The sequence below is a fragment of the Platalea leucorodia genome (genome assembly GCF_965183815.1).
Source record: "Platalea leucorodia genome assembly, chromosome: 1".
Lineage (NCBI taxonomy): Eukaryota > Metazoa > Chordata > Aves > Pelecaniformes > Threskiornithidae > Platalea > Platalea leucorodia.
In genome coordinates this window covers 13,247,579-13,274,439 of record NC_138823.1, presented here as the reverse complement: position 1 = coordinate 13,274,439, position 26,861 = coordinate 13,247,579, and the positions used below count along the sequence as shown (strand labels likewise).

The window sequence follows — 26,861 nt, the reverse complement described above, 5'->3', positions numbered from 1 at the left end:
ATCCTGTTACACCTGTGTGACACACAGTTCATCGTTCTTAAAAGCCCTCCCTCTTTCCCATCTCCCATTTATTTTGCCCCATCTTTACAGACTATCAGCTGTCATACCTTGGAGTATCTGGGTCTGAAAGACCCTTCCCCTTGCAGAGCAGTACACTCAAAGGGGGGAAGAGGCCAGACACAGAAAAACACTCACAAGCCCATCTCCTTGATCCAGACTCTTCTCTTTCTCTTATTTGTCAGGCCCTGTCATGTTATTTTTCATCTACATCTTCTCTCATACGATTATAGGATTTTAGGGTAATTCAGGGAGGAATGGACCTCTGGTGGTCTCTAGTTCGACCTCCTGCTCAAAGCAGGGTGAGTCATGAGATCAGACCAGGTTGCTCAGGGTTTTATCCAGTGAGATCTTGGAAACCTCCATGGATGCAGACCATGCAGCTATCCTGAGGCCCATGTCTGCCTCTGTGGGAACAGCATTTCCCTGCCTGACAGATCCACCACACGAAGCCCCATCTCTTCCCCAGCTGTGATCCTGCACCATATCCCAGGGGGTGGTGCCGACGGGGACTGCAAGTCCATATCTCCTTCATGGGATAACTTAGGAGGTGACTATCCTAAGAGGGCAACTCACAGGCAGGGAAATCACTCTGACCTTCCCTGTTGATAGCAGGGTTTTAATCAGGGCCTGACTTAAATCATTAATTCATAGCCCTCAGGTTGTTTAAAGAGCTCTGATAATGGGCTGAGAAGAAATTACTATCCATTTTCTCTTGGCAGGACTGTAATGGCATGACATGGCACCCGTCGAATTGGGGAAAGAACAGGGATAATCTTAAGAACGAGACAAAGACAGAAAATCTACCCAGAAGAAACAATGACAGAAGATTCCTCCACATATGCAAACACAAAGAGGTCAATTTAGATTCCATTTTTTTAACATGTCTTTATTGCTTAAGGACATTTGGCGAGATAGCCATAACATAAACCTCACGTCCAGCATTACTTGGCAACACATTTCCCAGCTGGAAAGAAAATAAATTGGATTTTTTTCTTTGTGCTAATGCCACATTTTTTGGATGCTATTTTGGAAACTAATCAAGACATGGCTGCTCAGCATGCCTCTTCGTTCTTGATGGCTTTTTAGTGCAAAAGAGCCAGCAGCAACTTTCTGAAGTCCCCAGAGGTATCAGATCGGACAGCTTCAGCTAACGACTTCTTGTACATTTGCTGGAACTTCCCTTTTATTGCTGGCAGGTCGCTCTGAGGAGACACCAAGAGCCTATTTAGAAGGGTGGGACATGCTTCAAGTAATATGCCCTGCTCCTACCAGGACCCCTGGGGTCTGATCCAAGGTCCACAGCACCCAGTGGGAGGCAGACAGGAGAAAGCAGGAGCTCTAAAAATCTTGGAGGACTTTCAGCTTACCACTCGGATTTGAGGTAAGCCCATGTCAGATGATGTGGTGAGGGGACGCTATCTGCGAAGAGGCCTATGAGCCTGCATGGAGAGATGTGCCGGGGCGGCCAGGGGCATCTCTGCCCGGCACTCAGTGGTGCCATGTGGGCACAGCCTTGGTACCAGACAAACTCACACAGGTCGCTGTGAGCTCCTGAGGCCACTCTGTGGTGGCAAGCAAAGAAAGAGGCACTTCCAGGAGTATGGCTAAAGAGATCTGTTCCACCCACAAAAGTAATTTTCTGGTTATTACAGGGGGAGAATTAAATGCCCTGTCTCAATCTTTCCTGTGAAAAGGCACCCATTGGCACAGTTCTGATCTTTATCACTGGGGGTTTTGAATGTTATCATGGTTGGACCGTGTCTTAACAGAGAGACTACCCTGGAGCCTAATTTCTCACCCTGCCCACCATTGAGAAATACAGTCTCCTTCTCCCTGTGAAGGACTCCTCCTCCGTGTCAAGACTGAAACAGCCCTGGGGTTACAACCTACACAGCTTACAAGGAAGGAAGACTTAAAGACTGTGTTTAGGATCTCAAATGTCTTGTGCAGTTTTGTGCTTTTTAAAATTACAGTTATCTCCTTTGGCTCTTTATTTTTCTTCCCTCCTCCCCATCTGTTTTTCCCAGCTGGAATCAGAGAGAACTGGCAACATATCCTTATAGGCAATTCTCAATTTGGGAACTGCTGCTTTATCATTACTTGACTAGGAATTTACTTTTACACATTCTATTGGGGTGAGACCTCCCCATGGGTTAGTTTTAACCAGGTACAGTTGACTCCACTTGAAATTGCCTTCATGCTTTCTGGTTTAGTTCTTTTGAAAACAGAAAGAGATGCAATATCAAAATTGGAGTTGCCTGCGTACAAAAGCAGAGTGTGGCCACTGATGTCATTGGGCTGAAATGAGTTGACTGAGCACATGATCTACCAGGACTCACTCCATACCCTCTACATTTGTATTTCTCCTAGAGCTGATGTGAGGTATTACAGGTCGCAGGGTACCCTACCTCAGCCCTGGTCACAAGGATGCGAATCAAGGTCTCTTCATCAGTTCCACCTCCTTTCATCGAGTTGTGCAGAAGTGTAGCGAAGTAGCCTGGGCAGTCTTTGGCACAGCTGACTAGAGAAAACAGTAAAAGACATCATTATACTTGTATATTTACACTTTCTAATACATCTTCAATGAGAAGGAAATAAATAAGAAAGAAATAAAGGAAACACTCTAGGGTTTATGCTCAGACATACGAGCTGGTAGGGCTTTCATTCTGTGACTGGTCCCCTATCAGTATGCAAGGAGAAGTCTTGGAGTCTGAACGAGGACATACATTTCTCCACAGGGAAAGCATTTTACACTGTGAGATGATCAGCACTGAGTACCCTGCCATTCCACAGTGAAAATGAAATTAATGGAATGAACATTTGCCCCTCTGCAGTTCTTGCCCGTCTATTCTTGGGGTAGCTGCTCACTCCACAGCTCACATGGGCAAGATTTGGGAGAGTCCAGATCCAGATGGATAACAGCAATACCAGTAAGATAACCAGAGCCAGGGCACAGGCTTAAATACCGGTCACAGTCATCTCCAATGCTAAATTGCTGTCGAGGACCCTGTACATTTTTGTGGTGGCTGGCTAGCACACTTCTGATGATGCCCAGGCATCCTCTGGAAGTTATCAACAGCCATGGCCTCAGGGGCAGCTTGGAGGTGGCCACCCTGTGTTAGAGAGCACATAATTTAGCTGCATGGAGATGAGCTGTGTCTAGCAAGTTTTATTTCTAAAACCAAGGGGTCCAAATCACTTCTGAAAACTGTCTCTTCTTGATGACAGATATGTCAGCTCAATTTAGGGCTATCTCGATGTCTGTCGCCAGGCTGTACACAGACCCCCAACAACCAATGTCAGATGATGGCAAGAACTAGAAAAGAAAGCTCTTGACGCTTTTTTTTCTTTTACCAAGAGTGAGATAAGCCTTCTCCAGATCTCCAGATGTTTCACTTTTAATAGATTCTTCTATGTCTTTCCCACACACCTACGAGGACAAGAAAAATGAGCCATCAGAGCCGCTGTCTGTACGTGTCATCCCACTACCATAAAACCAGCCTCAGACCTAGGATCCAATAGCAAAAGGCCAATTCAGATCCTTTAGAGCTTTTCCAAGGGAGTAATTCAAGGGCAAATGAAGTTCTCCTCTGGTGTAAGTGCTCACAGATCCATTGGCACCAAGAGAAGAAGGTCTATGTGGCCAGATAAGGCACAACAGTTAAGAGATGGACAACCTAAATCAAGCAGTCACACATATCTGAGGGCTCTGAGGACAAAGAAGCTGCAGCTTCTTCTTGAGTGAGCCCTAGTCAGGAGAAACTGTTCAAGCTTCCTTTAACCCCTCTATCAAAGGCTGTGGATGGCTCCCACACAAATAAGATAATTTTTGGAGCTTTACCAGCTCTATGAAGTTTTGTTACTTATTGTCTTTGGCGGCCCAGGGAAAGTTTACAAGTGCTGCAGTTCCCGATTTTTTGTATTATTCTGTAGGAAAGGGAAAAAACAGACTGCTACTTCAAAACAGAGTTTATCCTGATTTTTGTGAACTTCGTGAACCTCAAAGCCTTTTACTTTGTTCTGTTTTGCCTGACAGAATGGCCCTGCATGGTTCAAGACTCCAGTGGACTTCTAAGTCAGAGCTGTGAGATGGTGGGTACAAGGCAGGAAAGGGTACCTTCTGACAATTCGAACTTAAGTTCTGCAAACCCTCAGCCTGGTTTAGATCTATCTGTCCAAATGCAGAGAAGGACTGATGTTTGCACAGCTCTAGTCTTGGCCCACTTCTACTTCAAATACAGCCAGGCAGGATGTGGTAGATCGGTTTGGGCAACCTGATCTGCTTGGCTTTAGGACTCAAAAAGCCAAGGTAGCTTGGCTATTGGAGCATTTAACTGAATCCCTAGGGTTTGGGCCACTCCAAGAGAGAGAGTTTCAGCTAGTGACTGGTTTTGTTCTCCTGCCAGCAACAAACCAAAACTTGGATTAAGTTGCAAACATTTTTCCAACTACGGGTTCCTTATTGTGCTGACACTGAAATATGGCCTTGACTAGAATTTTTTTCAGCATCAGTGCCTAGGGTTACAGTATTCTGATGAACTCAGCGTCATCCTAGGGAAGTTCAGGACTATGAGCCAGAGGCTGGACGGGGCACCCTCTCCTGAGAATAAATGTCTCTGCTGAGCTTCCCCCTCACTGCAAGGAGAAGGACCTTGGATCTCCCATTGCTTTGACTTTCACGGGTCATTTCCAGGTGAGCGGCCTCAGTGGAGGTTGGTTCCAGGTCCAGGCATGAGTAAAATGACCCTGGTGGGTGACACAGGGAGAAGTACCAGACAGCCGGGATCCTGCTACCTACTTTGCCTTATGCTTGGAGACAGAGGAGAGTGCAGCAAAGTACCTGCACAGGCTGTCTGCCCAGTGTGGGCAGAGTGGAAGAGGCTGGAGACGTACTTTCAGTACTTAAAGAGGGCTTATAAGAAAGATGGAGACAAAATTTTAGCAAGGCCCGTTGGACAAGGGGTAATGGTTTTAAACTAAAAGAAGGTAGATTTAGACTAGATATAAGGGAGAAATTTTTTGTGATGAAGGTAGTGAAACAGTGGCACAGGTTGCCCAGGAGGTGGTAGATGCCCCATCCCTGGAAACATTCAAGGTCAGGCTGGATGGGGCTCTGAGCAACCTGATCGAGTTGAAGACGTCCCTGCTCATTGCAGCGGGCTTGGACTATTTGACCTTTAAAGGTCCCTTCCAACCTAAACTATTCTGTGATTCTACGAATCTATGTGCCTCTGCCCAGCCAATATGAGTGTGTGAAGCAGGGGGATCAGGATGGGAGACTTTGTCAGGCTCTGCTTTGGAGAAGGAGAGGAAAAGACCAGAAAAGCAAAACCCTGCTTCAGGACAGGAGTTTGTGAACCTGTCCCTTTGCTGGTTCTTCTGCAGGAGTGAGGACATACACCGTCGTGCAGCTGTGGGAAGGAAACAACATCGTGACATTTATTTGGCTGGATGTTGTGTGGGTTATGAAGGGTATAGGTTCTTCACTGGCAGAAGATATAGCTTTTATCTCCTACGTGTCTTTCCATAAGATCAGGATGCAGTCGTATAGAAGTGTTTTTCCAAGATTCTTAAAGCATTCAGAAGTTTTAAAATGGCAAATGAAGGCTTGCCTGCTCTACATGTCGTTGTAGGGTCTGCGAACTACATGTCGGGCCCTAGGTAACCCACATCACGGAAGAGATTAACTCACCTTTTCATAGGCTTGAAAAGTAGCTCTCAGCTGACTATAGCTTCTCTTTGCTAAGACCACATTGAAAGCCAGCTCCTCTGTTCCCCAGCGGCCTTCTCCTGCCTTAAAGATTGCATGTTATTTTTTTGAAGTGCTTGTTTATTCACAGTAGAGACAAAAAGTCAGCCAGAGCCCTTGATCCACCAGGCTCCAGCCTGTGCCCCCCTTGCTCATCTCCTTCCACTGCTATTGCCTCCATACTTGCTGTGTTTAGTCACCCTCAAGGCAGCCCTTGCTGCGCAGCATGGGCCAAACGGGGATTTTTCCACAATTGCACTTACTTTATACAGATCTGTGGCATCTCGCTCAGCGAGCTCTGCGTTGACCTGTTGGGTCTCATCTCGGGTTGCCTACAGGAAAGGACATGACAATAAAAAAGCCAGACCAAGTGCCGGTGACATTTCACAGTGGAAGGGAAGACTGTCAGCTCGTGGTCCTCACAAATATTTTGGTTATAGTTTTGCTGCCATCTGCTGACAATGCCTAGTAACGGGGCGCGGTGGGACTTGGTGGTACAGTTTTGAATGGTCTGTTCACGGTTACCACAGCCCCTGGTCTTGCTGACTTTAGAGGTGAAGCTTGTATGGTAGTGTTTATCTCCCAGTTTTATTTGCTGTGTACTGGGACCCTTATGAGGCTGCTTTTTTTTGTGAATGGAAAATTAACAGCCATCTCTTTCTTACTTTTTCTGTATCTATCTGAATTGTAAATTCCTCAGCTGAGATGAAAATCAGAATTTGCTTGTTTTAGGCCAAATTCAGCATAATGTAGCCATGACCTTGAGTGGGTATTCTAGCAATTACCGTGGTATAAATAGTGATAAAACAATGCTGTTGTCTATAAATTATTGGAATTTATAAAATTACTTCTGATTTTATATAACTCCTTTAGTTAATTAAAAAGCTATAAATATAGAAGGCTCTTATCCTGAAGAATGCCTTTTGCTTATTATAATTACGTCATTATTGTATTACATATCATAATTACATTATTATAAATACCAGTTAATACTTATTATGATTACCCAGGATAGACACGATAGAGAAAAGGAAATATCTCTATCAGGTAGATGCACAGGAGGAAAGCCCCCAGCCTTACCTCTAGCACAGTGACTAATATCTTCTGTAGGGAGCCACTTGTCTCACTTTTAACATCAGACTCTAGATCCTTATCAAAGACTGTGGAGACAGAAAATCTGTGAGGGTTCACCCAGTGGTAAAGGCTTTAAATGAAGGTGTTTGAAAGACAATAAATAGTACTTACGCCGTTTGTATGCCTCCTTTATGTTTACAATTTCCTAGGCAAATAAATAAAATAAATAAGCAAATTAATAAGGGAAAATATAAATAAATAAATATAACTAAATACATTTAATTAATTGATAAATAAGCAAACAAAACCCCAACAAGTCAGTACCATGCTTGTGTTGCTTGAGGCATAGCAGGCATGGAGGTAAGAGAAGCCAAATTCCCATTCCCTGCTCAGGCTGGGACTCACCACAGCGCAGAGACACAACTCCAACCCAGCCCAGTTCAGGACAGCATTTCCAGGGATGCCTGACTAGTGCAGGCATCCCTCTAGTTTCATTTGTTTTTAGGCGTAAGCTAAAGGACTTTTTGAAGAGAATCACATTTCCATACCTGGCAGGAGCCACCTCTGAACGGTCAGAGCAGTGCCAAAGCTCCCTTTACCAGCCACCCAGGGATTTCTCTATTATCAGTGCTACCTCTGTGCCATCTATGGGAGATGTGAGCCAAACCACGGAAGGAATTTGAATTATGTTTCTCTTAACTCCTGCAAGAGTTTCAGCCCCAGTAGGGCAACCTTACAGCTGCAACCACTGACAACAGGATTTCAGCCGCGGAAGCTGGTCTGATCCCTTCTCCTTCTAGGCGGATGCTCTTGGCGAGCTCTTTGTCCTGCTACCTAAGGAAGGTCACGCATGGTGTCCCAACCTTATTGTTTCGTGTGCAGAGAATCTCGATCAGCAGCGACTCATTCGTCCCAGCACCCTTCATCGCCTTCTGAAGCTCTCGGGCCTCGTATTCGCAGGGCAGGTCCAGCAGAGCCAGCACAGCCTTTTCAAAATTCCCACTCAGGTCTCCCTTCAGGTCCTCTTCCAAATCCTGCAGGGATAGTTGGAAGGGTTAGCCCAAAAGCTGAGGTGGGATTAGAGGGTTTCTTAATTTGTTTTGGGAAATCTTTTGCAAAATAATTTCCCTAAAAATTTTTGTTTCATATTGAATGAAATGATTGTCCTATCTTCAAAGACCAGCCGGTATCAGTCCAGTTTTGACTCTTATTTGTTTAATTAAATGCGAACTAGTGTTTTAAAAAGCATAACAGGAGACTTTACTCTGAAACACAATGCAGAAACTTCCTGCTTTGAAAGAGCTGCAACAGAAGGGATCAAACTTGCCAAACTTCTCTTCCAGTTTTGGTTAAAATTGACTTACTGGAAAAAGCAACAAATTTCTACAAAGTGCTTTGGTGCCAAGCAATCAGCATTTTTTCCACCAAAAAAAAAAAAATCAACCTTCTGTGATCTGATCTACTTAATTCAAAATTTAGTAAGACCCCAGAGAAGAACTAGCTAGTGTATGAACGCTGAGAAGGATGCCTACTGATGATTTATTTGAAGCCGTATCTGCAGTTAACATTTCCTGTAGTACAGGAAATACTTGACAAGTTCAGAACAACAAAAGAGAAGCCCAGCTCTAAATCTATTGTTCTTAAATATCCTCTTACACAACTGCAAGTCAACACTTACTCTATGGAAGTCAACACTTGACATCAGTGTTGGAGCAGTTTCAATGCATGCACCATGAATCTCGCTTCCTTGAGCAGCTGGAGAGAGAAATGGTACAACTTGCGGCTCCTTCCCCAGAGATTCAGGCTGCCCAGGCAAGCGAGAAGGGTTGCTACATGCTGATGTAACCCGGATGTCTCATGGCATTTGCTCATTTCTAATGCTTATTTTTATTAATCCTCATTTTAGAACTAAATCTATAGTATTTATGTAACCAAAATCTTTATCATGCTTGCTGTAAGTTTTACATATAGAAGGCTTTCAGGTTCAGTACTGCCTGTCTTATTAACATTGATTAATGACTAATGAGCAAGCAGACCTTAAGAAAATACTAATTTAATAATAAGCTCTGCAGGATTCAGCTGTTTACCTAAATAATATATTGGAAGCTTTATTTTTCTTACACACAAAATCATTAAGGCAGTCTACATTTCCTCCTCCAGAAATCAGGTGCCCAAAGAGACTTCTCAGTTATACAACGTGTATTCTACTTTATCACTGGAAGAAATCAATACCACATCTATTAAACTCAATAAAAATATAATGATGTAAGATCAAATAGTTCCTCTGAATGTGCACCTGGTCTGAGAGGGATTCTGACTTAAAATTTCCCCTTTACATTAATTCCTTTTTCTGAATGTGCTGAAGATGAACACAAGCTGAAATATTTTTTATTTCAGTTATGAATGATTTTCTAGCTCTCCCAACTTTGCTTAAAATGCTCTGATCTGGTTAAGGCTGATTTCAAGAAGACTCTGAGGCCTAAGATTGGAAAGATAATTGATATTTTAGGAGATAAAGTAAATAGCTGAATCAGAAACTAACTGATGTCCTCCTTAAATTCACTGTGTCCTTGATAATTTCAAAAGCAGAGGCCTGTAGGCTATATTTCTAGCAGACATGCAGTTTGAAACAGAGAGGCCATTTATTTCAAAATACCTTGCTATACAGGGCCTTGTACTTCTGTTTTATTTGTTGTCTCTGCTCTGATGTTCGACTTGACAAGACTTCAATAATTTTCTTTTCATCAGTTCCTGAAAAAGAAATCAAGAAATTGAGTCTTCTGTTTGAGAAGTTTGGACACTGCTCCTAAAATCAGGGTTATGCCAGTGCCTACAGGCTCACATACACGTTTTTGGTGGCAACACTTGTCTGAGTAGTTCCAAGGGATCAGCCAGCAGATCCAGTTCATTAAGTGTGCAAACGCTTGTGCCGGCACAACAGAACGAACAGTGTGGGGCGAGACTCCGGGGTAGGTGTGGATGTTTAAATCAGCTTCATTAACCCACAGCCTGAATGTACAGCCTGTATAAAATGGGTTGTGCTTTGCGCTAAATGGACTCAGGAGGAGCAGGAACCGGCCTTCGTGGTCTGAGTCTCTGCTGATGCTGTTTTGCTTGGCAAAAGTGAGAGTGAAGTGGGAGCATGGGGTGCCCTGGTGATAGGCACTGCAGCAGCTGCATCTCCCGGGAACCCACGGGGGAACTGAACACCCAGCACCCCTCCAGGAGAAAGCCCTCAGCAGCTTTGAGCTGTGACTTATGCAATGGATGGAAGCAGTTTACGAAAGGCAATGACCTTTTTCTTGTACTTTTCTTGCCCTCAGCCATGTAAACAGATGTTTGCACTAAACAAAGCTGCTGGAAGGCATTTGTTATGTTTGTGGCTAAAGGAACAGGACTGCAGCAATGCTACTTGGATGCCCGAAAGACACAGTAGAGTAGCGATTGCATTAACACACGTGTCCTGGTGCACTTCCATCTCAGGGCCAGCAGCTTGCCTCAGGCATTATTTCTTCAAGACAGGTTTTGAAATGGAGAATGTGTTTCAGGAGGGACCTATGACCCTGCGTGTGACGGAGACTGCCAAAATGCCCATAGCATATACAGGGTTTAGATGGCTGACCAAAGGCATTGAGCCATATGCCAGGTCTGCTGATGCATACACGTCATGCTGATGAACAGTGCCCCATGCTCTCCTTGTGGTCTTCCATATGTTGCATCCACCTACTGGGCTTTGCGCTGTGCCTCATCGCAGGCTCTCGGGAGCAGGGACCAGCAAGGGTTTCTGAGGAGCTACCAGTACAGACGATAAAAATACAGATGATACTGGCATTCAGCAGCAGCTGACGCATTTTCACCCCTGCATATAACCACTGGGTACATATAGGACAAGTTTAGGGCATCTTGGCCAGTTCTTCCTGCTTAGAACCAAGACAGAAGCCATGGTCCAATTTTAGAAGAAAAAGCACTGCTATCTGACAATGCGGGGTTAAACTCTCAGTAGGAGAGTCCTCCAGGGAACTGTCTTGAGGGGGCTCAGTTGATAGGACAAGAACAATTCCTAAAATTCAGGCACTTAACTAGCTGATCCTGAATGCGCTGCTCCAGGAAGAAATGCTTAAATAGATGTTTACGGTGCAAATGCCTGGAGTGGACCAAGAACTTATTGCTCTCATGTGCTGCTTGGCTGTTCTTCCTGTGCTGGGCATTGTCACCTCCATGGACCTGAGGATCCCATGAACACTGTGAATTCCTCAGTCACATCAGTGCACAGTCAGCCAGCTTACTTTAAACTACCTTAGAAGATGGTGGGAGCCAGTATTTTTGGTTAAAAATTACTGATGCAGATTGAGGACCATCATATATTCCTTTCAGCTGATGAAGTTGCAGTGAGCTTTGATGAGCATATGGAGGTGTTTTGATCGGTCCTTGAAGGGCTGGGAAAGGACATATAACCGTGACCTTAATCTGACCTGAATGGCTAGACCCCATAACTGTCATATCAGCCTTGACAGCTTGATGTTCCTATTGCAGGGAGCAAATATCATGTTTATCCCAATCCCCTGGTGCCAAGCAATTATGAAACTAGATCTTACCAGTCTTTGAGGAACAAACTGGCTTCCCTTCCCATTTATCTTAATCATATAAAACTTCATGGGTGTGCATGTTCTTTGAGTCAGTAAGTGACAGAAAGCATAAAGATTACCTGAAACTGGTTGAAACAGTTGTTTTGCCCTAAGTTTATGTATATGCTCTTTATAATCTTGAGTTGCCTTTTGTATAAAAAACAAGAGCTTTCTTACCTGCTCCTTCGCAGGCACTATGTATTTTCTTGGCATCTCGGTCTGCATCAAAGCCATGATGACGGTGTTTATTGGTTGACTAGGAAAACAGAGACACAACAGATAGATACATGGGAAACAATTTTGCATTAGTCTCTCTGAATGACAGTGGTTTGGGCCAGGTTCTTGCTTGATCTTTGTTCATGTCATCTAAACTGTGAAGTTCGTACTGGGCTTTGCTGAAATACTGTATCTGTCACTAGGGCTCCTAGAATCGGTCCACAAATAGCTGTCATCACATGACACATGGTGCTGATAACAAAGTCGTATAACTTTGTTCTGCCAGTTCAGGCTTATTCAAATAAGCCCGTCACAAGTGGGGTCCCCCAGGGATCGATACTGGTCCCAACGCTATTCAATATCTTCATAAGTGATCTGGATGATGGGATCAAGTGTAGCCTGATGAAGTTTGCAGATGACACCAAATTGAGTGGGGAAGTAGACACTCTGGAAGGGAGAGCCACCCTGCAGGAAGATCTGGATAGGCTGGAAGAGTGGGCTAACAAGAACCTTATGAAGTTTAACAAAGACAAGTGTAAGGTCTTGCACCTGGGAAAACATAACCCAGGAGTGCAGCTCAGACTGGGATCCACCTGGCTGGAGAGCAGCTCTGTGGAAAGGGACCTGGGGGTCCTGGTGGGCAGGAAGCTCAGCATGAGTGAACGGTGTGCTGCTGCGGCCAAGAAGGCCAGTAGGATGCTGGGTTGCATCAAAAAGGGCATCACCAGCAGAGATAAAGAAGTCATTATCCCTCTCTACTCAGTGCTTGTCAGGCAACCCCTGGAATACTGTGTACAGTTCTGGTCCCTGTTACACAAAAAAGCTGTGGACAGGCTGGAGGGGGTCCAGAGAAGGGCCACCAAGATGATCAAGGGTCTGGGAAGCCTGCCGCATGAGAACAGGCTGAGAGAGCTGGGCTTGTTCAGCCTTGAGAAAAGAACGCTTAGAAGTGAACTCATCCCCATGTACCAGTACTTAAAGGGGAGCTACAAAGAAGATGGAGACTCCCTTTTTACAAGGAGTCACATGGTGAGGACAAGGGCTAACGGGTACAAGTTACTCCCAGGGAGATTCCGATTGGACACGAGAGGTAAATTTTTCACAATGAATGAGAACAGTCAATCACTGGAATAATCTCCCCAGGGAAGGGGTTGACTCTACTACGCTGAACACGTTTAAGACTCAGCTGGACATGGTGCTGGGCCATCTCATCTAGACGGTGCTAGAAAGGTTGGACCACATGATCCTTGAGGTCCCTTCCAACCTGGTATTCTATGATTCTATGATAAGGTAATAACTTCATACTAGGCATCTTCATGCCAGATCAAATATTATTTGTTTGTACCACATAAACAATAGGCCAATAAAAACACCTTATCAGACAAGTACAGAACCATGCCCTGTCTCCGCAGTGCATTTGTAAGTACTAGGAGCTTACAGTCCCAACCAGCTGAATAAAATCTGGTCCTGCAAACCCTTCTTGCATTGATGCATTCATACAAACAAGATAATAGGAGATATATAATGTGATAAAGCTGGTGTTTTTTTTTTTTATTTTGGCAAAATAGTACATGTGGTTACCTTGAGCTAAATCTATCAGGGATAATAACTCAAAGTCCACAGCCGCAGCAGCAGTTTACAGCCTGACATATTAATGTAAGCAGAAAACCATACCTGTTCCTACTAATCTGACAAGCTGGTCAGGGCTGAAATGCTGCTACACCCTCTATTCTGCTGTTTCTCAGACAAGGGTAGAAGTATCTGAGACCAGGAGGTCAGCAACGTTTTCATCCCTTGGTAATATCATGAATCAGATCTTTTAAATGCCTAAACTCTAAAAGAATACTGGAAAATAGGTCCTAGGCTCCTAAATCAAGTAGAACTATATGCACACCACGTACTTGGGGAGTCTAAGCGGGCACTTCAAGTGCTTTGGCATTTCCATTCAAATAGCAACATGTGGATCAGGCTACTTGCTTTGCAGGGCTGCCAGGCGCTGGCACCACCACTGTTAATTAGGGGTTATGATACCCCAGGGCATGGCACTCTGCTCTCCACTAAATTAAGGATTACGACACCCCAGGGCATGGCAGTCTGCTTTTAAGCCCTTCTGAAAATGCCACCATCCTGCTGAAAAGCACAAGAGGCTAAATGGCTGATTAACCTCCTTGTCTTTGGGGATAGCACAGGGCAGAGGTGATTCCTGAAAGACATTAGGCACAAGATCATTCTGCTTGTGGGATAAAGAGAATTTAGCCATATGGCTGTGCGCCATGCTCTGCCACATACCCATATGGCCAGAGAACAACCTGTTTTATTTACAAGTATAGATACAGCTTGGAAGTCTGTTTGTTGGTATTCTCCAAAAGTTTCATGCTGTGATCTACTAGTTCTGGTGGAAAAGCTACAGCTCTGGATAAAGGAGTCCTCTGTCAAAAGTCAAAGGGTTTTATCCCAAGGAGAAGCCCCAAATCCAGTCCCTACCCTGCTTTACCAATGTCCCTTTGTGAAAGACTAAAGATCGTTTAGGTACCTGGCTCTTCTAACGCAGTTAGCAGCTAGGATACAACTTACTGCTAATGGTAGCTGCTGTAGTGCAGCCATCTCACTGAAATGGAAAGTTATTTTTACAACAATAGCAATTAGTAAGGTACAATCACAATGCAGTAATTTATCTCAGTCTCTACAGCACCAGGTAACACTTTCATTGCCACATCACTATCACAAATATTGCTTGTAAACATGTATCCTACTGTATGCTCTGACACACACACATGCTGCTCTAAACCTTTCAAATAAGGTGGAAATAGATGCATATAAGTAACTAATATTTTCTAGTGGGAGACTATTTAACAGTCTTCAAGTTTCTCAGGAATTTTGTCAAAAAGGAAAGGGAAAAGCACAAAGTTAGAAAACAGATGCGCTAATCACTGTCTTTATCGAAAATGAATTGCATTCACATTTTTCTGTGATGATAGGGTGTATGTGCTTCTCCTGTGATGGAATAACGTACAAAAGATATCTTTTTGCACAACATGCTTGAAAATTAAGTAGCTCTAATTTCTTTCTTTTCTGATTGCTATACTCTCATTTCCATTCTTGTGAGAATAAAATTCACATTTGTTCCTGTAATACCACAACAAACAATGACAGCTAACCAGACTCAGTGGGTGATGAATTTGGGGGAACAGAACAATGGGATCCCACAATACAAGAGAAGTCTATTCTGGATATACAGCCCCAGGATGCAAATGCCGCATGCGCAATGGGCCTCTCTGCTGGGGAGTCGTACAGGCACAGTGTTGACACAAGGACTGTGGTCCAGGTGCTCCTCAACGCGTGGTGGATGCAATGAGCATCGTGGTGTAGCATTCAGGAGGATGCCCTGCTGCCTGTTCAATTGAGTGTGCCCTGCAGACAGCAGTGTGTGGTGCCAGTATGGTTTTCCCCTCTCCATAATACCAAGCTTAACATGCAAATTGTTTTTAAACACTTCAGTCCACACTTTAACATATGATTGGTAGAATAATCAGAGTTACCACTATGTTGGGTAATGCGCTTCTAATTACTTCTTGCGTCTGTATCATGCACCCTGGCGCAATCCCAAAGGACACTCTAAGCTGGAGAGACAGTATCCCTGCCTTTCCCCTGTGCCATGTGGAAAGCTGTTTGTAGGAACAGGGTACAATATTTGAATGGAGTAAGCGATGGTGACATTAAGCTATCATTATTTTGGCTCTGTAGCGTTAGTATTCTTTTCAGATGATGTTCATGCCACTCCTATGGTTGATGCAGCTGTCTGTGTTAGGCAGCCAGTACTGAAGTTATTCTAGAGTTGTTTGCAAAGCATCTCCTTGTGAAGGTAAGGACCAGGGAAGCAGCTGAAAAATTGGCAAAAAAAGGGACAATTCTGGAGCACAAAATACAGAGAAAAGTGCTAACATATCAAATGCATAGATCTGACTACTTTGCAGTATCCAAGTGCTATTCCAATCTATAGACCCCCCCAAATTCACTCCAACAATATGAGTTGAGAACTGTTGCTCCCCATTCACTTCCTCCTGGCCTGGGACAGAAGATGCACTGGTGAGAAGTGAGAGGAAAATGGCTTCATCTGGCATTCACTCCCGCTTTTCAGTCATTCAGCCTGGACAGAAACACCTACACAAGCAACCAAAGGCAAGGAGCGGGTTTGTGCTTTGCTTTGCCTCACCCACCAGCGGCGCTGGGCTGCGGGCATCGCCCTTGTCACAGCAATGCTGCTGCCTCCACAGCTCCCACTGCCCCAACCCTATCAGAGATCCACCTGGCCATGGTAATGCCCTTAACAGGACTTTGGGAGAGTGGTTTGCTCTCTTATGCCTTGATGGCTGGTCAGTTATGCTCAGGTTTTAGTGAGTCCCTAACTCCTAGGTGCCACTTGTCATTGTAGCTGTTGTGTTTGTGTATGGCACAGATGCAACAGGCAGGAAAATGGTAGCACCAGCAACTGAAATAAGATTGTGGCTTTATGAGGATTCATAAAGACATAAATAAAGAAACATCATATTTCTTTTCAAGGGGAAAATCACATGGAAGGGAAGGAAGGCCTGTTTCTTAATTATCTTCAGGACATGTTTGCTTTAAAGCGCCAGAGGAATCTATTGAGTCAGCTCTGCTAAAGCCTCTGTCTTCAAATAAATCACTGTAAAACATTAAATGATGCACCTGGGGAATATAATTCTTATAGTGCTGTGCGTAATACTGGTATCAGCTTTATAGATAGGAAAACTGATACTCTGGGTGACTGTCAAGGCCAACTCCTGGGTAATGTGGAAAGCCCTGGTTAAAATTCACTACCTGCGGGGTCCCAGCCTCGATCTTGCCCACTGACGCAGCCTTCCCATGCAGGAGAGGGAGAGCTGTTTCAGAACTGTACTGATTTCTACCCTGTGGATTTTGACAGGTGGATTTTTCTGCAAGGGATAAATAGCAAAAGAAATTGATGTTTGATACCATTTGAAACTTGTAGGCATTGTTCTTTTAAAAATATGGGCAGAATCACTTTAATATAGTTCTTGCTTTAGAGTTAAGATCTTAGCTTAGATTTGAGCAGTGTGCTGGTTGAAGATTTTTAGATTTTTAATGAGTTACAAGTGTTATAGCAATTTTGGTGATAGCATGATGTGGAGTCTGAAATATCACGTGGACAGACTGCATACAAATTTTGCAGCTGGACGTAGGATATAGCGGAACTTGCTTTCACAAATTGGTCCAGCTCCATCTACTGAGTTACTTCATTTTCTTCTATATTTCTCTCCAATGCTTCTATATTAATTAGTGTAACTGGAGTTCTGGTGGTAAGAAATCCTCTTTTCACTTCCAGTCTAGCTGTATTCATGGCCTGTGTCCACTTGTTTTTTCTGCCAACAGTGTTCCTTAGCTTGAACAGTTTTTGCCTCACTCAAGCATATTTTAGACAACAATCATTTTCCTTTCCAGCTTTGGCTAGAATTGCCACAGATTTATTTCTATTAAACTGGATAGATTGTAACTGATCTAAAACTAACATTTCTACCTTATTGTAAAGCACACCAAGCAGTTTTCCCTACTGTAAATTACCTTTGACTTTAAGGAGATATGAGTTTGTAGTTGAAGATGGTCTGCAATGCTTACAGAAGCATTTGGAGACTGTTCTTCGATATTTCAGCATGTGGAGCCCTTATGTTGCACAAATAAACAGTTTAACGAAAAAGGTCAGCAAAACGAAGAAAGATATGGAGGGGGGAAATAAGAGCTCTGGTGGATTCGAGGCATCAGTGGTTAGAATTGGTGGGATGTTGCAATACATTGCAGACATTTCTGAAGACAAAACCTTATATCTTCCTTGAGCTAGAGACAATTAAGCTTGCAGTAGATGCAAAGAGCTCATCTGTCAGTAGGCAAGAACAGAAGAAACACTACCATGCGCATGCCAGGTAGCTTCCTGTACTGCAAGAGAGAGACAACGTACCCTACCTGAAAATAGCTGATAATACAGCTAAGCAATCACAGCTATTTTTCCATTTCCATCATCTCAAGCAGATGCCACAACCATGCTCAGGAACAGAGGTTTATGGAGGAGTGCTGTCAAAACGACAGACAGGGTAGCTGCTCGGGATGCTGCTGACAGTGCTCACCCGCTGCGGCTCCAACACCGATCGATGCTGACAATGTACATGGACAAATGCAGACGCAGACCCTTACAAGCAAATCGCTCGGAAGGGCCAGCAGTAATGTGGCTGCTGAGCAGAGCAGTCAAGATGCAGGCCTAATAGCGATGGGCAGAGCTCTAAAGAGGGCTGGATTGATCCAAGGATGTTGACTGCCTACCCCAGTCTTCATTTTTGCCAGGTCCATTTTATGTGCTTTATTTAGTGGAGGCCTAATTTCAAGCTTCTCTTGGGTTGCTGTTTTCATTTTTCTTTGGCTTAATAGGAATAAAAATTAAATCTCAAAACGGCAGCACATAGAAAGGGCAGACTGATCCAGCCATGCTCTTTACAGCAGACTCCTGCATGTAATGGGGTCTGGAATAAAATTAAGGGCCGTATTCAGTTGTCTAAACGTAGGTATCTGGTACCGTTAGAGATGTGCCAGGGTAAGCTGCCCGCTGCCTGTCAGAAATGAGTGGTCTCCTGTGGGACCTGCATCTGTCAACCTGGTGCGGATGCCTCACATACCTGAGGGCATCACCAATGGTTACTGGAGGTGGGCAACAGAATCACGCCACAGCTATCTCACCAGTTTTCTTATTCTTCATATATATTTAATTATGTTCACAAAAATGCATTGAAGAAAACCAAGGTTTTAAAAAGAATGACATAAACCAGTTCCATATGCAACCATCTGAGCTTTCCTTTCTACCAAGCAGGTGAGCACCAGATGCCTGGTTTCCCACAGATTTACATCTCCTGTCAGGCTGATGTTGGTGCCTCTGCTGCCTACTGCAGCTGAAGCAATTCCTGTGATGAGCACAGGCATGATGGCCCATCGCTCTGTGGATTCTCTGGTGTCTTATAAGGGCTGAGCTCACGCCTCAGTCTTTTGTTCAGGGGATTTCTAATACAGTCTCTCTTCTCAAGATTTTCAAGAAATGTAACAGGCACCTAATTTTGTTGAGACCTAATTTTGTTGAGACTAACACCCTGCTGGTAAATTAATCTACAAATTGTCCAGTAGATTCAAATATTTTTAGCTAGGGTAGCAGATATATACATACTGCAGTGTCATGCATCCTGTTTCTTTAGGAATCCAAGCCCCAAACAATCCATAATGTCCCAAAGGTGAGCACAGGAATGCCAGAAAAACAAACAGACAAGCCAAACCAATTGAAAACCCACCACAGATCGGAAACTGTGGAACCTGTTGAGATTTCTCCGTTCTCACCGTGCACAGTCACTGAGTCACCAGTTCAAAGACCTTCTGGGAGCCTCGTCTCCAACTAATGAACCAGTTCTCCTCCAGCTCAGCACTGCTAGAGCTGTCAGGACTGCTGATCTTGCTGTAGGCAATGGATAAGTGAGCTGACATCTCAAGGTGCCTTCCCATTCTATGATTTTCTGTATTCCTCTTTTGTGTGGAGAGGAAAATTTATTTTCTCTGTCTACCAAGAAATGTCCCAAATCATCTAGTCACCTTGTTAGCATAATCAACGATAGGACTGGGGTGTTCATCTCATTAGTTAAATTGTATCTAATATACTAGGATCATGAAAGAAAGCTTTTGGCAAATCAGCACCTACCTGATTAATTTTTTGTCAACACAGATATACTCAAGATTAATTATTTATCCTGGCAGAAACCTTTTGTGAGCTATAATGCAACTGGAATCCAAGGTTAACTAGACTAACAGTACTGGATAGGAAAAAAAAAAGGAAAAGGGCATGTTGTCTTAGATCTTGTGGTTTTAGTCTTCTAGTACGTCACGGGTTGTCAGGATAACATCTTGCTAGCAGAACAAACTCTGAACTCCCACCCAAAGGGGGAGTCTTAGTGACAAATAGCCCAGATCTCATCTCTCATTTTCCAGCATTTCCATGTGTTAAGAATAAAACACAAGAACAAACATGGGAGTAGGCTGCTGTATATTGATTCTGATCTACTTCCAAAGACAGACTGAAAACATGACGCTATGTTTGTACTTCATCAATAGTCTGATTTATTAAAACAGACATTGCCAGTCATAAAAATTGTTTTCAACCTATTGTAATGCTACTTTAGGTCCCTTTGAACTGGGTCAAAATTTCGATCATAGCAGAAGGCATGCGCATAATAAGAATAGTCACAGCCTCCTACCGCTACATAAGGTATATTATTCTTATATAATAATGTCACCCTATTTTAAACCTATGCATTCCTAATAGAAAATATATCTTCCTGCTTGTGTCAGTTAAAAATGGAGTTGAGACTGGAATGAACATCAACAGAGAGGAGGAAAAGCCATTTCAGCAGTAGCATCCAACCTGCCTGACAAGCGACATCCCTCCTCACCCATGGCAAAGAGCCTGGAGACACGTATCACCCATCTCGGAGCTGTGGGCGGGAGAGATTTTGGAGCCAGCAGGCAGAGGATCGCCCCTCCACTGGGAGCCTCTGGCTTTGCTGTGGGATGTACGAGGGCCCTGGGGCAAGCTGGCAATGGGGCCCAGCGACCTGTGGCTGCTTTCTGCGGCAGCGAGGCCCTGGGACACTGGCACAGCCCTGTTCCTGGCCGTGTCAGCCAGCCTGGCACAGGGTTGCAAATATTGCTGGGGGATAAAGGGGTGACTTGCTCAGAAAGCCCCAGACCATCAATCAGAAAGGGCAGAAAAGCCGATAAAGCCCATTTCATTTCTGTGCCTAGGTACTTCCATTAGAAAAACTTCCAAATATTAGAGCTCTTTAATATAGTGGAGAAGCAAAAGAAACAAAGAGCAATTACTGGTAGGCAAGGTCGGGTCTCATCTAACTAGGAAAGGCTGTTCGGGGGGAGGATATCTGGTCATTAGCAGATGGTGCATTCACCATCTCCTATCATCCTTGCATCAAAGAAAGACGTTCTTCTGCAAGCTCTTCTTCAGTGAAATTCAAATAATTGGGCTCAATTATTCAGGCAGGAATTTATGTGAAACGTGAAGGCTTGTAGCACACTGGTCAGAGTAGATGGGCGCTAACATCTGAAAGCAAACAGAAGCAAAGACTGCAGCATGCTGGCAGTGGGGTAGTATCAACAAGCACCAGGGTTCGTGCTATGGTAATAAAAAGGTGGGGCTGATTGATAAACACCTTTTTGACGCATGTCAGTTGGCAAGCGCCACCTTAAGGACTACCTGTGTCCTGCTGACTGAAAGGTTTCTTCCTCTGCTGTTTTGTAAAATGTACCTGTCATTTTTGTTTGTTTGAGCAATTTTCTCAGTCAACCACAATATGTAACTGGAAAATTGCCATCTGCCTCTTTGACTGCTCAGAGAATGGTATCAGTGCCTCCGACTGCCGTCCGCCATCTGCCAGGCAGGCTGTCACTCTCCCAGATCCTTACGGCTGTTTTAGGTCTAACAGCTGTACGACAGCTACACGCACTGTCAGGCTAGCTTGCTGCTGACGGTTTGTTGCTATCAAGAACAAAACAATTTCTACATGAAGTCTATATTGGATAATACAATATATGTAAGCCACGTAGATTAGACTTTGTTACTCAGCAGCCTTTGCAATGACTCAGTGACGCTTTCCAAACTGAGAGGTGCAAATAACCTTATTTTCTATATCTGAGACTAAAACCACAGTGACAAAAAGATCCTAATAGAATTAGTTGCATTTACTTTTTCCTGTTACAAACAAGTGGCAACAGTGAAGGTAATTGCTCTGACGGTTATTTAAACTGCAAAATTAAAACCATCTCTCTCCTACCATGACCCTCCTGTTTCTAAATATCTGTTAATATATAATCTCATAATAGCTTCGGGATAATTTTTTATCCACTCAACTTATTCATGCTCATCACCACGACAGAGAAGTCCACAATGAAAACAAAGAAAGAGTTTGGAGGACTGAATTTTACATTGTCCTGTTTTAATGTGTCTAAACACTGGTGGAACTTCTTAATGCAGAATACATTTAAAATCAGTTAGCGAGCAGGGTACCATGCAGTGGGAATGCCGAAGTTGCAAAACTGCAGCTTTTATTCCTAGAGGGCCCAATTCATCTGCTTAAATACTGACACCTTTGAGACGTGCCAGAGCACCCAGCACCTGTGTGGGGCTGGCAGAGGTGACCCGGGGCTGACAGGGACCTGCCTCCCCCGGTGTGGCAGCTGAAGTCGAGGCAGGAAAGGATGCTAGAAATCTCCAGAGACACCATGCCTGGGTTTAGTCATAAGTCATCCCTCACATCACTTCCTTTTAATATTTATCTTGCAAATGGAAGCCACAAAAAAAATAGCAAACAAACAGCTTTATTCACCTAGGACAAATCTAGAATTCCAAGTCTGGAACAATTCTCTGTTATGCTGGGGTGGACTTGTCTACTTTTATTTTATTGGCCATAATGCCTGGTTGGAAAACACTTTGTATGCTGGGCCATTAGAGATAATGATAACTAAAATGATTGGAAACTGGCATATTCTGCCTCCTTTTCAGCCGAGATACCAAATCTCTGACCTGCATACTGATACAGAGATAACTCTAGTGTTCTTATGTCTTATTAAAAATTTTATACTCCTTACCTCAACTAAGACTTGTGATGAGTTCTGGTAAGTTAACACGGATGGAACTGATGTAAATTCTTGTGTATGCCAGCATGAAAGCTAACATGACGTAAGCATACCTATGCAGGGCTGAAAAACATGGATACAATCTTTGGGAACATCATGATGACTCTTTCATGTATTCTAAAGCTGAATTATTTAAAAGGAGAAGAACTGGAAGGATGTTGCACCCCATCAGGGAAGCCCCAAGATTACCTGCTTCTCCCCTTGATCCCTTCGTTGTTTTTAAAACATTCCTCTGCAAGGTGCATTATCTAAACACCATCTATATATTCACAGACACAGAGAAGGGCTGTTACTATACGGGCATTGCATATTTAGTGTCCGACAAACCAACTGTGTCTATGGAACTTGGAGGTTTCTGTCTAACTCCTTTCCACCTCCCAGGGCGGAGGAAGTCTCAAGAGACTCCCAGGTCAGCTGAACCGCCCAGAGCAGCAGTAATCAGTCCGTTGCTTCAGCCAGTAGTCAAAATTAATAATAAAGGCAGAATAATTTTTTCGGATAGTAACAGCAGAACTCGGTAGAATATACTAAAAATGTTGTATACAAAGAAGGTTGGAGTCCAGATAGTTTGGAATTTTTTATGGTTTTGTAAAACATAATTGTTTGACCTGTTTACATTATGTAAAACATAAATATAACGACCCTTTGATACTTCAGATGGGTTCCTTTTTTTGCCACAAACGCATCACAAATTTTTCATGGGTAGATGCTTGTTAATACCTACCACAGCTGCACTCACAGGACAGCATGAGATCTAAAAGAAACAGCAAATATCCTGGATAAAAGGGGACCATGGAAACGAAAAGAATCTGCCACAGCTCTTCCTCAGTGTTGAGTGGCTGAACAAGAAGGTATTTCTGTCTTCTGCTGACTGTGGGCTTATGGCCAGGGACTGAACAAGAATCGACTGTCACTGAATATCGGTCTGCCAGGGGAAGCAACAAATAACAATTGTTGAGCTTTGCGATGAGATAATAAAATCACACTGTGGTAAGTAATACTTGTACTAAGGAAATTTTTCTACAAGGATAGAAATGTCCATAGGCAACACAGAAGCCCTTACGATGTTTGTGAGCTTATCCCCAAGAGGACCCCTCAGGCAGATGTGCTCTCCAGGTTATACTTACTTTTTTACCTTCAAGTTCTCAAACCATCTGGCCCACGACAACCTGCCACCCCCTACTTACGTTAGAGTCCTTCCTGGCAGAAGGTTTGGGCTGCTTTACAATGAGAAGATGAAACTCAAGGGAGTCCCAGTGAATCTCAAAAAGTGGTTTAAATTGAAAACAAAGAACTTGCCCACCCCACAGATTAATTCACATCACAAACATCACAGAAAACAACACAATAATCCATAAAGAGTCTTCTTGGATTCTTGAGAGACAGAAGGTTAAAAAACAATTACACAATTCCGCAAAAGTCAAAATCCATCAAACTTTTCAAACCATCATATCATCAAAACCATTGCTGCTATTCCCAAAATGTCCCCAAAGCACCTTGCTTACAGCAGAGCAGCTACCCAGATTTTCAGGTGGATTGATTCTACTTGTGGTAATTTTGAAGACAGCAGAAGTACAGATAAGCTCGATGCAAGACTGCAAACAGAGAAAATAATTAGAGACTTTAAATCTCTAAGGATGTGCAGTCAAAAACTTTGTTTGATTGAAGAAAAAGGGACTGGATCAAGTTCAGAGAGCAAAAAGCGTGTGGAAATATGCAGATTTGGAGCTGTAATGTTGCATTAGGTGCAGCTCTTACTCAAGAGCTCAGTTTCTAAGAGAAAGGTACACTTTAGAGCTGGTTGGAAATTTTTTGTTGAAAGCCTTTTTTTCAGTAAAATTTGTTACTCTTGTTCAAATTAACATGTTCAGGAAGTTATTAATTTTGATGAAAGCACCATTTTAAAATGAGACATTTTGATATAGCTGAAAAGTTCCATTTTAACATCCGCATAATGGAACCTTTTCTTTGAACAATGCTTAGCTTTCAGTGAAAACATCACTTAATAATGACATTCTTTTAAAAAAGTTTTGAAACCTAAATCCATTGAACCAAATAAAATACCTCATTTGACACAGATGATTAATTTGATATTTCTCCCAGCAGAATTTGGGCTATTAAAAAAAAAAAAAGTCACTTCTGAAATTTCAAAGCAGACAAAATTTTGGAAAGATGCAGTACTCAACCGAATGAAACAACCCAGTTTTACCCAGCTTTCCAGTGTCAGCCTTGACCATGAAAGAGGAGTTGCCTTTGTGCACTGCAGTGCCTCCCAAAGCCACCATAAACCACAGCAACATGTGCTGCAACACCACGGTGCCCCCTTCATCCTTCATAAAAAAAGTGCTTACTGGCTCATCTGCTGACAAACTGGTAGTCCCTACGGTTGGCTTCCGTTTATCCGCTGTGAGTATGTAAGATTTGCTCTGGAGGTGTAAAAAACACAATACATAAGATGCTCATGAACCCATGGTTGCAAAACATGAGATTAGGAGAAAGAACAAACGGCAGCTGAAAAGCTCTGTTAGGAACTTAATATTTTCAGGCTGTTCCAGAAGCGATTCTTTGATACGGATGCAGGCATTTCTCCAAGATTACCTGTAATTTCCTAGGGACAAACACAGAATGATGCAATTCCCAGATGAGTCATGGGCTAAATCATAGGATTTTATTCCAACATGGGCTCACACTTCTTCCCACTGAAGCCTACAGCACAACTCTGGTGTACTGCACCTATGTCCAGTCTACCTAGTCCAGCACGGAGCTCATACAACTGCTAAACCTGCCTGAGATGCAGTGCTGAGATCTCTCTTGCCATAGATACACCTCAAATGCCTAGTTTAAACATAAATTGAATATGCTTGCTCTACAGTGCACTCAGTGCAGTGTCCAGTGAAAGGCTCTCCAGGGTCAGGACCCTCAGGAGATGCCTGCCAACAACCCTAAGATGCGTGCTTACATGGACACACAGGGCTGTGCGGCAGGAGCCTTCTTGGCTTCCTTTCCTATGCAAAGATAGGTTGCTGAACTGCTCGCTTCTCTCCCCTTACGCCAGCAGCCAGGCCACAAAAGGACGGTGAGGAGACAGGGGCCATCTACCCTTTCACAGGGAGTCAAAAAGCTCCTTGGCTTAGTAGCTAGAGCTTTGCGCAAATGGGACAGGCTCTCTTGCTCAGTCTGGCAGAGAAAATGTCCTGAAGAGCTGGTCCAAAAGCAGCAGATGCTCAGCATCTCTCAAGGCCTTGCTGAATTTGAATTAAAAAAAATAGTTACATAATAAAATAATATAAATCTTAGAGAAACTAATGTAACATTAGCCTGTATCAGCAAACAGGCTGTCTCCTGTTGATACATCCTGTAAAACTGCAGGTTTTCAGCATTCAAGGAGAAAATGCGCTGCTGAATAAGTACTGCCTTTTATCCATTAGGTTTAAAATTGGAGCTAAAAACCCCCAATTTCTTCAGTACAAGCTACTTACTTAACTTTGAGAAGGACCAATCATTCACAGCTACCACACACAAACTTCTGATGATCAGGTTGTTTTGAGGTTTAATATTTTTATGCAGATTTAGATATTTATTATTAAACACCCAAATGTTAGCCAAAATTGCCTCAGTCAAAACTCATACGGTAATTTGATGTAGTAAATCCTGACAGCTGGATTTTAATCAGGTCCTTCTGTAAGCATCACACTTTGAGATTACTCCCATCCCTACTATTCAGTGATAAACTTAGCCACATTTTGCAAGTGTTGGCCTTTGGGACAGGAAGTTTTTCATACATCTTTAGGGAATTATTTTAGTGTTCAGAATGCTCCAACACAAATTTGCTAAACTAACTAAAATTAGTTTTCCCATGACATCCTACACATCATTTCTTTTTCTCAGACTTAAAGTGCTGCCCTTTTTAACTAAGCCACAATGAGCGTTAAAACATTCAGAACCTGTGTGTTACAGTAATAGCTTCATTATTCATGTACTGCAATTAAGCGATGTTACCAGCTACATACAAGTTTCCCACCCACGCTTAAAGTAGATTTTGAGGTTCAATTCTTCATTTGCAGCTGTATTAATGTCATTTAAAGTGAAAATGGACAAAAATAAGATCAGGAAATTGTTGCATTCTTGACAATCCAAATTAAATAACTACTTACGTGTGAACTGCCCATTTTTGCTTAACCTGAGTGTGGAGGATGCAACTCTTCTGCTCTTCAGTAAAACAAGCATTCAGATGGAATAGTCAACTTTTACTAGAGCAGCTAAATCCTACCCAGCCCTGGGTTAATCAATAACTTCTAGCATTATTTAAATTCTAGTCATTTCAAGGTGGGGCATATTCATCATTACATGGTGGCTTATCATCCCTACTA

General features: G+C 43.2%; 1 protein-coding gene across 1 annotated transcript; it reads right to left on the bottom strand.

Annotated features, from left to right (window-relative positions):
- Positions 1–1,142: 1,142 nt before the first annotated feature.
- On the bottom strand, positions 1,143–26,660 carry ANXA13 (annexin A13; the record flags this gene model as incomplete). The annotated part of the gene is made up of 12 exons (XM_082323942.1): positions 1,143–1,262; positions 2,469–2,581; positions 3,415–3,490; positions 5,753–5,854; positions 6,073–6,141; positions 6,890–6,969; positions 7,055–7,088; positions 7,747–7,917; positions 9,540–9,634; positions 11,686–11,764; positions 24,843–24,917; positions 26,646–26,660. The coding sequence occupies 12 exons, from the start codon at positions 26,658–26,660 to the stop codon at positions 1,143–1,145; spliced, it is 1,029 nt and encodes a 342-aa protein (XP_082180068.1).
- Positions 26,661–26,861: the final 201 nt, after the last annotated feature.